General features: G+C 45.5%; 1 protein-coding gene across 12 annotated transcripts in view; it reads left to right on the top strand.

The window, feature by feature from the left end:
- Positions 1–12789, top strand: part of dennd1b (DENN/MADD domain containing 1B) — a 127532-nt gene that overhangs the window by 109753 nt on the left and 4990 nt on the right. For 9 of the 12 annotated variants that reach the window (XM_015970892.3, XM_070554241.1, XM_070554240.1 and 6 more), the window contains 5 exons: positions 1015–1050; positions 1485–1541; positions 2538–2627; positions 10415–10497; positions 10755–10977. In XM_015970892.3, the coding sequence (XP_015826378.3) occupies positions 1015–1050; positions 1485–1541; positions 2538–2627; positions 10415–10497; positions 10755–10977 (489 nt within the window). Of the gene's footprint in view, positions 1–1014; positions 1051–1484; positions 1542–2537; positions 2628–10414; positions 10498–10754; positions 10978–11118; positions 11178–11316; positions 11387–12789 lie in introns of those variants that run through there. The other 3 variants (XM_070554244.1, XM_015970895.3, XM_015970893.3) reach the window with 3 other exon arrangements.

Here is a 12789-nt window from a genome sequence, read left to right as displayed (position 1 = left end):
GGGGGGGGGGGGGGGGGTGGTATACGAAAATCACCTTGATAAAACATTGAAGCATCAGTCCGGGGCCATTTCCAGGTCAAGACTCACATTAGATCGTTTAGACCTTCCTCGGGTGTTCTCCTAGCTGGAGAATTCCTTGTCTAGTGGAAACTTCCACATTTGAAGCCCTGTAATCGGAAGGTTGCAGGTTTGAGTCCCACTCAGTCTGTTGCTGTCGTTGTGTCCTTGGGCAAGACACTTAACCCCCTTTGCCTGCTGGTGGTGTTCGGAGGGACCGGTGGCACCTGTGTACAGCAGACTCGCCTCTGTCAGTGCGCCCCAGAGCAGCTGTGGCTACATTGTAGCTCATCACCATCAGTGTGTGAATGGGTGAATGACTGATTGTTTTGTAAAGCACCTTGGGGGGTTCCAGGGCTCCAGAAGGCGCTATATCAAAGACTGTAATTATTAAGGTGGTTTTTTATGATTTTAATGTTCAGTCTTTGGCAGAAAAAGCCAGAGTTGCAGCTGATGTTTGTCCCTAAACCGCTTCTACTGCTCACCTTAACGCTCTCTCTTGTGTTCGTGCTTTATTTTCTGATGACATGCGTGACAAACTCTAACTGGATTTACAGCGTAGGCATTATCAACGAGGACCGTGTGACGGTTTTGTGTTTCTGCATTCGTGTTTACACCCATCCTGGATGGTGCTGTATCTCCATGTTTTACTTGATATTATCTTGGTCCCAAGTCTTGATTTTACTCCAACATCCACCATCAACAATGTTTTCTGTGCTTTTGGATCGTCACTTGACTCAATCAGTTGGTAAAATCTGCTTCTAACAAAAGCTTGGAGTTGACCTAAACACCTCTTCATTACACACGAGAAATGATATTGTAAGTGATTTAGCATAAATAATAAAAAACTAGTTTTCTGAGATCTGAAAGAGTGAATATTTGTTAATAATTGCTTAAAATGAAGGAAAAGTGATTCACGTAATTTTAACTCAATAACACTTCCCTTTTCTGTCACAGAAAGGAGGAGCGCTCTTCAACACAGCTGTATCTAAGGTATTTTTATTCTTTTTGTATGTGAAAATCACAAATAGTAACATTTCAAGACCAGATGTTGCCCAGAAGGCTTCAAATCTCACATTTAAAGATCTTCAGGGAGCATCAGCATTGGCCTCCTTGAATATTGAAAAAGAAGTTTAAAAACATGTTGTCATGGGAGCGCTGCTCATGATGGTGAGCGTTTGATGAGCAGGGCTGTGTCGTTATGTTCTGTGCAATAGGTGGTCAGGGTGCCCTTTCATGTTATCGCCTCCTGTTAGTGTGCGAGGCGCTCTTATCCTGCCTTTTGTCTGCGTGTTTTGGCCACAGGGATCAAAGCATTTCTTGATGTTACATGAAACCAGAACAGAATGTTAATGCAACATGTTTTGATTAGAAATCTGTGTGTGCACGTGTGCACGCGTGTGTGTGTGTGTGTTTTTTCCTCCTAGGCCAAGGTTCATGCCAAGAGGGGTATCCGGGACATTAGGGGCAGACTCAAAGCGAGGGTGAGCGTCCGAACCTTCACACCTTTCAGACACGTGTTGCGAGGCGGGCCAGCTCACACACGCACACACACACACACACGTACACACACACACGTACACACACACACACGTACACACACGTACACAAGCCTGTTCAGAGGCGAACAGACAGACACACACCTCCCTCATAGAAACAGACAGGAAGGCTGCTTTACATGGAGTGTGTGGTTCTGACGTAGCGGCCTTTTAATGACTGTTGAAGCCTGCTTAGTGCTTTGTTCAGGGCTGTACATTTTTAACTAGCGCCCCTCTGGCTATGGCCTGTCATGTCATGCGAAACCCCAGCCCTCCTCTCTCTTTTATTGTCTGCATATTTCATCAGTGAGCCTGTGATTTCCTCAAAGCTAATGTAACGAGGTGTATGTTTCCATAAGCCTGATGGATTTGATAAGGCAATAGCAGTTTGATGTGTCAGTGGGAAAGAGAGAGGGCGCCGGTGATGAACAAGAGGCTCTGTTCAACACGCATACACACACACACACACACACACACACAAACACAGGGGAAGAAATCTATTTGATTTTGAAGTTAAACAGATTTCCTGTTCATTCAGGAGAAAAATGAATGTGTGATAGCACAGGATCTGCTCCGTGATTTTCATTATACCAGTTTGCAGAGTTCTATGCTCGTTGTTTAAAGCACAAGCTGTGTTATTAGGTGCAATAACCAATATGTAAGTGAAAAAGCTGTCCCCAAGCACAGCTCAAGAGAAAAAACCATCAGAGTGTAGCTCGAGGGGATAAAAAGGAAGAATACTTTTATTCCTAGGCCCTGCTGCATGATTTGTTTGAAGAGAGGTGGTAACAAACTGGAGTTTTAACTCAAAATGTTAATTACAAGTAGGGGCAAACTGGACAGAGCGGATCATTGATTCAGCTCAGATATTCACACCTTCTGGTCAGAATTGATCACTCATTAGACAGAAAGTCTTGGATTTATATTCATCTTCTCTCTCAGGAAGAAGACGAGGACGGGATGACAGTGTGTGCAGGGTCTCCCACCAGCACCAAGAGCCTGTCTCCAAGGAGACTGCAGAAGATGAGACTGGTATGACGAGCACACGCGCGCACACACACACACACACCAGTGAATGAGTTAACGAAGTCTACTCTGATTGTACCACAGCTTACTCGACCGTTCTTTTCTGCCCATTTTGTTCTTGTTGCTATTTTCCCTCCTTTATTTTAGCTCCACCTCTTTTTTTCTTCCTTTTATCACTAATCCCCCTCTTCTCTCTCCCTTTTGGAACTACAGCAGTTTGTCAGAGCTCCAAATGAAATCATAAGCATCTTTCTCTCAGCTCGCTCATCCTACATTCAGTATTTCCCTGCGAGCAGCACGGTCAGTCGGAGCCGCTCGTCTGCCGGTCAGCACTTCCTCTAAAGAATTTGCTCGTGCAAAAACTATCATCTTCGTTGTGCTCAGAGACAAGTGTGACATGTGAGCGTGAACACAAGACACACATTCATCAATAAAAACGGGAGGGTTTTTTTTGGTTTAATTACGACAGGCGACAGTTCCGTTTAGGTGGAAATGGCACGAATATTCATCGGTGAAGTTTAGCTTCCTGCGTTTCTAATTACACACTTGTGCGCTGAACTTGTGCACACAGCCTCGGGGATCCTGGTTGTATCTTCTGCACCCCTGTAGTACCAGCTGGAGCTTTTCCACCTCTTATTTTTATATGTGAGTTGACTCCAAATTCTGTTAAATACACACAGACAAAAACCGAAGCGCCGTCCCTGCATGCACACACTGACATTTTGGTCACAGCCGCGTACGGGTGTGATTAGGAGAGGTTGTGCTGTGTCTAATTAGTGTTGTGTTTCCTGTGTGTGTGATGAGGCTGGAAAGCCTTAGCGCAGGGAAGGTGTGACGGCCGGGGGAGAGGAGAACGGCAATTAGGGATTTTCTAAAGGCCTCCTCGGACACCCCCCCCCCCCCCCCCGAGTCGGCGCACACACAGATTGACTGTTAACATGCATGCACACACGCGCACGCACATACTGGTTGAAGATACACACTCACACTGTCGTTCATGCCACTGAGGCCTGCTCATTGCCTCAGTAACAGGTCTCTGGGGACCACTGGAGGAGGGACAGGCAGGACACAGGATGCATGTCCCACAGCTAAGCTTTTGTGTGTGTTTACATGGAGTCGATCACTTTAATCACCACTCGTCTCGTTCTTTTGTTGTTGTCGTTTACAACCTCACCTGTAATTCTGTTGGATGAAATCACTGAAAACCCGTCACAGCTTTGAGTTTACAGGGTTTCAATTTTTCTTTTTAAAACCGTAGACTTCCAGAAATCTTTTTCTGATTTGTTCATTTTATTGTCATTTTTTTCATAATTAACTTTAATAGATTTAAAAAGTTGAATCAGAAAAGAAGACATCACTTCATAGATTTGGATAAAGATGCTCCCCAGACCTTTTGGTGTTTTGAATCCGCTCCTCGCTGTGCCAGCAGTATTTTCCTTTTTCACCTGACCGTTTGTTGCTGAGGCGTATTTACATTTCAGGTGGAGAAAACAGCTATTGTTCCTCACCTTTTGTCTTCATTTCCCTCTCTGAGACTCGTTCCTACAGCACGTTGATGCTGCTGCTCTGCCTGCAACGGACTTAACCAGGTGTTCCCTCTTCCAGAAACTGATCTCACGGGACTAGCACGGTTAAATAAAGGTTAAATGAAATTACCTGCAAACCTCTCCTTCTCGTTTGGGCCCAGATGTAGACTCCTGTTAGTGGATCCGTGCTCAGTATTAGCTCACTGTTTAAAAAATAAAACACTCTTCATGATGTGTGTCTTTCAGCAGTTTTTATTGTCAACTCAGAAGTTTAACTAGAGATTTTAACTTTTTTAAATGGTCAAAATCAGAGATTTTTGGAAGATAAAAGAAATTGTAAGAACAAAACTGGCTTTTTTCTTTGAAAAATTCATTATTTTGTTTTCATGCAAATAAGATTGATAGTCAGTTTGAATGAACTAGCAGCTTAGAATGGAAATCTTATTTTATAACCAGAAATAACGGGTTTTAGCAGCTACACTGGTGTGACCTCGTCAGAACAGATCAGCTAATTATTGGTGTTTTTTGTTCTAAACTACTTGTTTTACAAATCACCACATTCAGTAATGACGGGTTGGTTAGTCTGAACCTCTGCTTTAGCCGTTTACCAGCCCTGTTTCCGTCAGAAGCTCCTACAACCGTGTCATATTAAACCCTGCTGCATTTTCATCATCCCTCGTCTCTGATGCAAACTTCTCTCTCTGTCCTTGAACTGATGTGAACGATCCCGGTGAAGCTCATTTAATTACTCACAGAGAAATGATGATCTGACTTATGAAGTTTAAACCCTGGTCGACCAACATGAATGTGGGTGATTTGTGCTGTTGATCCAGGAATGTAGGAGTATTCTGTTTGTTGGACACAAACGAGCCTGAAGTGGACCGCCTCTGGCTCCTGTGTGCTCTTATGCAGCAGATCTGGCTAAAGCTGCTTTTTATGAGCGTTTGAGCTGCAGATATGTCTGCATCTTTAACACAAAGAGGCAGCGAGCGTGCACAAACGGGCGTGCATTTTGAGTTTTGCCAGAGGTAGGAAAGCAGCGGGATGACAGCTGTTTCGAGCAGAGGCTGGGATGGTGGTATGGGCAATGACGGCCAGCAGGCTGGTGGCCGGTCTCAACCCCAGAAATCACAGTCCTCACCTGGTGAGGTAGGAGGGACGCCAGCTCAGAGTCAGGGGTGCACTGTGTGTGTGTATGTGTGTGTGTATGTGTGTGTGTGTGTGTGTGTGTGTGTGTGTGTGTGTGTGTGTGTGTGTGTGTGTGTGTGTGTGATCTCTAGGTAGACACCTACTTGGTCATGAGTTTAGACATGAATCTGATCAAATCGATTCATGGTGTCATAAAAGATTAATATATTCAAAATATTATTAAATGATAATTTTACATTTTATTGAATGACTGTTTGTAAACTTAGTATTTTTTTTAAATGTAAGACAAATCAACTAAAGATTACAAAAGATGCTTCATTATTCAGCCAGGTGTGAGGTAGCCCCATTAAGCTGATCGTGTTCATTAAAGTTAATATTTGAGATGAATAGTAAAAGAGCCTTTAGGGTGCATCCCAGGCTGCCTTAAACACGCTGCTTCTGTCCAGAGCTGCTGCGTGTGTTTTCAAGCTTATTTGAATGGATTTGTTGTCTTCACTCCCTCCCTTCTTCATTCACATACGACCCTCCTCTCTGAAGCTGCAGTGCCACCTGCTGGCAGATTCAGAGTACTGCACAGTCTCTCTCTCTCTCACACACACACACACACAAATTGTCAGTCTGTTTTGGTTTGACAGAATGAGCATAACGGACATTCTCCCCTCACACGGCTATGGAAGCAAACCTTTCAGCAACATCCAGCTGGACACAGGAGCAGCAAATCTCCCCTCAAACATTCTCTCTCTCTCTCTCTCTCTCTCTCTCTCTCTCTCTCTCTCTCTCTCTCTCTCTCTCTCTCTCTCTCTCTCTCTCTTCACTCATTCTCTCTCTCTCTCTCTCTCTCTCTCTCTCTCTCTCTCTCTCACTCTCTCACCCCCTCTCTCTCTCTCTCTCTCTCTCTCTCTCTCTCTCTCTTTCACTCTCTCACCCCCAAATTCCACTACCTCCGCTCCGCTGCGCTCCGCTCCGACACGAACGCCGGAGCAAAATCGGTCCCGTTCTAGTCAATCAGAGCAATTCCACTACTGCGGCCGTGCTCCGGCAGTGCGGCGCCGTGCGGCGCCCTCTGTTCCGACGTCCGGCAAAAATAGAATCGATCCTATTTTTGCCGGACGCCGGAGCACCTCCGCAGTAAATGGACAGAAATCACAACGGCCCAACAGGAAAAGGAGCAAGCACATCTTCCGTTTTTCACAATAAATCGCTAAACAAAAGGCGTTTTTTGTTTCATATGCACAGGTTTAACAACTTTTAACAACCATCAATGGCGGCTGAAGTTTAAATGCACAAAAATAAGCCATAAATACAGTTGCCACTATCAAAGTAGTCACACTTTGTTGATCCAAACACTGCTGATCTCTCAACACAATGATGGGCAGATTAAACAGCTCATTTCCGATGCTTCTCCCGCACAACGGGTGTTTGGATCTAACTTCCGCGTTTATTGCTCGGACTGTATCGCAAGATCTCGAAAATCCCGCGCATGCTTGTTTGCCCCCCTCAGGTCTCCGCACCGGAGCGGAGCCGTTGTAGAGCGGGTACCAGTAAAATTGAGTTCGGAAGCGAGCGGCTGCGGAAGGCGGGGGCGGACCGGAGCGGAGCGGAGCGGAGGTAGTGGAATTTGGGGGTCACTCTCTCTTTTACTCTCTCACTCTCTCTCTCTTTCACTCTCTCTCTCTCTCTCTCTCCCTCTCTCTCTATCTCTCCCTCTCTCTCTCTCCCTCTCTCTCTCTCTCTCCCTCTCTCTCTCTCTCTCCCTCTCTCTCTCTCTCTCTCTCTCTCCCTCTCTCTCTCTCTCTCTCAGGCTAAAAACAAACTTGGCTGCGTAACGGCTTTGCTTCTCCCCAAGGTTTGTTTGCATTTAGCGCCGTCTCTTTACACACACTGCCAAGCTGTGAGATCAGCGCCCGCTCAGAAGTGCCATATAAGATGTATGACCAGCTCTTAAAGTCCACCAGAGTTTTGCCCCGACTCCCAAGAAGCGCTGTTGTTGCGCCTAACCGGCCGGCCATGCAGGAAGGGCAGGAGAAAGTTTGTTGTTACCCACTGCAGCCATAGTGCATGGTGATGACCGTTTTCCACTTCACAACGACACAACAGGGCAGCAGTAGCTCCGGTGGTACAGCGGGTTGCCTCATGATCAGAGGGTCATGGGTTCGATTCCAGCTCCCGCCAGGGGTATCCTGCTGTTGCGTCCTTGGGCAAGACACTTCACCCAACTTGCCTGTGTTGGTGGTGGTCAGAGGGGCCGACGGCTCCAAATGGCAGCCCCGCCTCTGTCAGACCGCCCCAGGGCAGCTGTGGCTACAAGTAGCTTACCATCACTGGCAGTGTGTGAATGTGAGAGTGTGTGAAAGCGTCTTTGAGTGTCCTAAAAAAAGCGCTATATACGTTCAATGTGTTGTTATTATAAATAACATCTGTCTGTGTGACTCTGAAGATGTGTTAGCTCTGTTGTGTTTGGTTCTTGTAGAGCTTTTGCTGCTTCTGCTCATGACTTCACTACATAAATTATAACGTTCACCTTCTCCACGTTGCAGGAAAAACCAAAATCTTATCTTTTTTTCCCATTTTTTCCTAAAACCTCCTCTACATATTCAAAAATACCTTCTGGAGTTACTGAAATACCCCCCCACCCCGACTCCTTCACCATCTCCGTTCTATCTCAACTCGTGGCGACGTGGCGGAGGGAAAGCAGTCGAGAGCCGAGCAGACAGACAGACACGGTGACATCTGTCAGTGGCAGCAGAGTGACGGAGGGAGAAAATGAGAGACAGGGAGGCATGGAGCGGGGATCACTATTTCATTTTCACCTTTCAGCTTCCTATTAGCCGACAGCGAGGGACTAATGAAGGAGCAGTATGATAATCTGTTGTTCTCCTATTTGGTGCCCTCCACTGTCCTGTCAGGCCCGGGGAGACGTGGGATGGTGACAGAGCTGTCACAGCTTCTCCAGGGCACAATCTCTTATTGTGAACGTCTCTGGAATTGTGTTGTTGTTGTTGACTTTTTGTGAATCACCTTCTGGTGTTTGACTCTGCAGCTTCTGAGAGCCTCTACACTCGTGATCATGTCACCAAGTGTGGGACTCATAATTCGGTCTGAAAAGGCCCGGTTGCTGTAAACAGTTTAATCTTACACGCTGTGCCGTAGAGTCCCAGGGAATGATAAAGTGATAAAGCTGTGAAGTGAGGTACCATCCGTTTACTGCTCCCAGCGGAACTTCCTCTGGGGTAGACGGCACCAGAGCTGTTACCAAGATCAGAGAGCCGGGCTGCGTGACCTGCGTCCGGTCGGGTTATGGTTCACCTTGATTTAATAAACACCTAGACGCGTTGAGGGGCCCGGCCCGGGCTAATGCAGCCTAACCAACGGGCTGAGTGTCTGTTTGAAGCAGAATTACAGAACACGGGTTTGTGTTTGTGTCCGAGACACACGAGTGTGTCGCAGGTGCATCTCCGCTCTGCTGGCCCGCTTCGGCACGGCCCGATCCGGCCCCAGATTTACTGCCCTGACACAGGAATCCATTAAAGGCTGTTTAGGGATCCCAGGCCCGAGCCCCTCTGAAATCTCTTTCATTATAGCTGCAAGCTACCATGGAAGGGGAGCAGATCGACCAATCAGCAGCGGCGCCACATGTGTTCGTGTTTAGCCTGATGGCTGAGAGGCTTAAGTGGCTACTGCACACATCTCCTTCACTGACTTTTATGGAGAAAGTGGCACTTTAACTCTTTTTGTGTGCAATAGAATGTGCGTATATGTGTGTGTACAAGCGTGCACGCAAGGGTGTGCATGTGTGTGTGTGTTGTCCGTGGTCAAACACAGGCCCTAAATGAGGGCAGCCCAGCCACACGTTACTTTCCGCCTGTCTGGCTGGCACTGTGTCGACTAATCAGGACCAGCTTGGTTCATGGTTTCAGTCGTCACCCCCTGCAACTCGCCTACACTCACACTCACACTCACACACACACACACACACACACACACACACACACACACACACACACACACACACACACACACACACATTTCTTAGGGGCTTTAGGGAGTCCTTCCTCGCCTCTTTACACTTCTTCCTTCCACTTTTCATTCATTACCTTCTTCTCTGGTCCTGTCTTCACTTCCTACAATAAACCCCAATTTATTCCTGCTTTTAGACTTTATTGAAAGCATATTTTCTAATGATATTTACGTTTTTTTTAAACTGAAAGTTTACAAAGCAAAGTGCATTAAATGAAACTCCACGGTGGAGCGACACAAGCACACAATCAGCCTAAAAAACGTCACGGCCAATTGTAGCTGGACTCTAATAATAGACGCGCCACAGCTTGATTTTTCTCTAAAGGGAAACGCGGACCTGAGGACATTTAGAGGAAAAAATAGACACAGGAGGTGAGCAGCAAAAACCAAAGAGTGTAAATTAGAAAATGAGAGATAGTGTTAACATCAGTGAACATGAACACGTGGTGAGAGGAACATGTGCGTCGTGGTGGAAGGCATGTTAATAAGTGGCCTGGGGCAGATTTGGGCTCCCGTGGGGGGAGTCCTGCCCTGCTCTGTAAAGCTTCTGTCTCTTCCTTAACCCGCCCATTAAACACGGTACACAGGTGGCTTATTAAAACCCACAGTGTCGGGCAACTACACCGCACACTGATCACTCAGAGCTCCACGGTGACAAATGCAATCACATGCACTGGTGCCACAATGCAAATGATGGATGTAGTCACCCATACCGTATTGCTCAAGTGTCTTAGTTTACACGTAATGCTGAGTTTGGCAAATGGCTGCAGGCCAGCTTAAAGATTTTTATCCCCTCAGACCCAAATTTGACAAATTTAGTCTCAACCCTGCAGGTCTGGACTCATTAAAATAAGCTTCCATCTGACACAGAGCTGCTTTCATTTATTTATTTGTTTGTTTATTTTTTGGGGGAGGGGGGGTGAATGGTAGTTAAACAAATAGCAGCTTCTCTGCAGAACCTCGAGTCTATCTGGACTCGATGCTTGTCAGGAGTTTTATATGATTACACACAACCCGAACCCCCCTGGGTCCGCTTGTGTTGTTATCCTGTTATTCTCTGTGTCTAACTGCTTCCACTTGCTTTGTTCTTCTCATTAACAGCAGAACTTGAACAAGTCTCCCATGAGCGTGGGCCCACGAGATCTGGGTTACGGGCTCGATGATGATGAGGACACGGCGAGCAAGTGAGTCGCCGAAGGCGGTTGAATTTTTCTTTTCTACATAAACAAATACGCCAAAAACCGGAGAACTTTGGTAGGTGGATGGAAAAGTTGATTTCATGTGGAGATGTGCTTCCAAACAGCAAGTCCTTCGTTTTATTTTTTTGTTTGTTTATGATGATACTGCCCCCAAGTGGACGTATTAATGAACAGCCTGAGCTGATGGGGTTTCTGTGTTAATAATAATAATAAAATGAACCCTGCTGCCTGTCTGAACACAGGATCTCCTCTGAGGACAGCGCTGAGGTTCGCTCCTACACCGAGGACAGCGACGATTCTGCCTCCCTGGAGCTGAACATCGACTCGTCCAGCTCAGGTCAAATGAACCTGCTGGAGGAGATCCTGGATTCTCTGACCACCACAACCATGGAGGAAGGAAGACTCAGCGCTGCCAAGAGCCTGGACTTCTTCAGGTCCATGGATGAGTTGGACTACAAAGCTCCGGTATGCAACAAATGAATACATCTCTGTGTAAAAGTCTCAAGTCAGACCTCGTTGCTGTACTTTCTGCCACCCAAAAGCAAGATTTTATTTTTTGTTTGATTGTTTGTTTTATAATTTTTTTAATTCAGTTTATTTATATAGCAACAAATCACAACAAGAGTCGTCTCAAGGCACTTCACACATTAAACATTCCAATACAGGTCAGTTCATTTAAGGTATTGGCCAGACTCGGCATTAAAACTGTAGAAATTCAGTATAACAACACTTTACCATCTATATAAATATGAACTGGGTTCAGTTTTTCATTTTGTTAAGGAATTTTGTCATAAATCATTACAGAAACAAAATCCTCTCCTCCAGACAGTGAAGAACTGTGTTCCTCCTACATCGCTCCAGCACGTAAAACAAGGTAGCTGCTGATGCTAGAATTGTCAATAACTGTATTTTGTTTACTTTCGTGCTCTTAATTATTACGTAAAATTGCGTTTACAGCTGCAGCAAAAGGTCTGAGCCATGTGTCCGTGCCCTACACACATTTTTAAATAACAGGTCTGATCGAAAATAATAACCTACATCTATAAACTCATCCAGAACCGCACCGGTACTTATGGACTCCGAGTCCTGTTAGCATGACTGCAGCAACACTGTTAACTGTGTTAGCTCTGATAAGGAAAAAACAAGTCATTTGGGAAAGCTACGACACACACAGATGTAATCTAAAAGATGAAGAACAGAACCTCCATGGACCAGTAGAACTTCCGTGCCATCCTGGATTAGTGCAAATGAGTCAAACTAAGGAGTTACTCCAGCATCAGGAAGCTTTATTCTGGTGAGCTATTAGTTATATATATTCCGGAGTTATATCAATATGGACCTGTAAACCTGGCAGCACACATATCTATAGATTACTCAATTATATTGGGACACATGATGGAGCTAAGAGCTGAGAACTCGTCAGCTTAGAGCTCCTGGTTGAGCACAGAAATGAAATATTTAACAAAAGTAAACAAACCGTACCGATTTTGGTTCTGAAGATGAACAGAATCCTTCTCTATGTTCAAATCTGGTTGCAGGTCTTCTGAGTTAAATGGTCTAAAACATGTCTGCACCTCCGGTAGTGATATCCAGCTAGCGGGGTCGGAGTTTGGTTGAACTTCTCCGGTAATCCAATATCCGTTCTCGTCGCCGTATCCCAGAGAAAAAACAAATCTGACCGACTAGCAGAGGCTTCAGAAGCTACATCTGACTGATGACACATTGTTCTCTGCTATAACTCTAATGCAGAAACACCAGAGTCGGGGGTTGTTTACTATCGCTGTTTCAGCAGATCTCCATGTGAAACGTCACCAGCTGCTCAGGGCTTAGACCTGAAGTTAGTTTCCGTTTTTCCCACGCCAGTAAAAAAACGTCAGATTTTCTTTCAATTCCAGCCGTCAAAATCCCAAAACCTTTTTCATCTGAGGTTTTACTTCTTTACACATGCCGTAAAGGAATTTTGCCACTGGCCAATATCTTTAAGCCAATCAGTAAAAAGTTTCCTTTATAAGGAACCCAGCAGATTCAATTCAATTCAATTCAAGTTTATTTAAATAGCGCCAAATCATGACAAGAGTCGTCTCAAGGCACTTCACATATTAAATATTCCAATTCAGGACAGTTCATTAGGCCAATCAGAAATAATTTATTGATCGCAACGAGTCACTGACTAGTGTCAGTGACTTTACAGCAATCCTCATACTAAGCAAGCATGTAGCGAAAGTGGAGAGGAAAACTCCCTTTTAACAGGAAGAAACCTCCAGAGGATCCTTCAAA

This window comes from Nothobranchius furzeri, chromosome 8 (genome assembly GCF_043380555.1).
Source record: "Nothobranchius furzeri strain GRZ-AD chromosome 8, NfurGRZ-RIMD1, whole genome shotgun sequence".
In the NCBI taxonomy this organism is placed as follows: Eukaryota; Metazoa; Chordata; class Actinopteri; order Cyprinodontiformes; family Nothobranchiidae; genus Nothobranchius; species Nothobranchius furzeri.
This window is presented reverse-complemented; position numbering and strand designations above follow the sequence as displayed.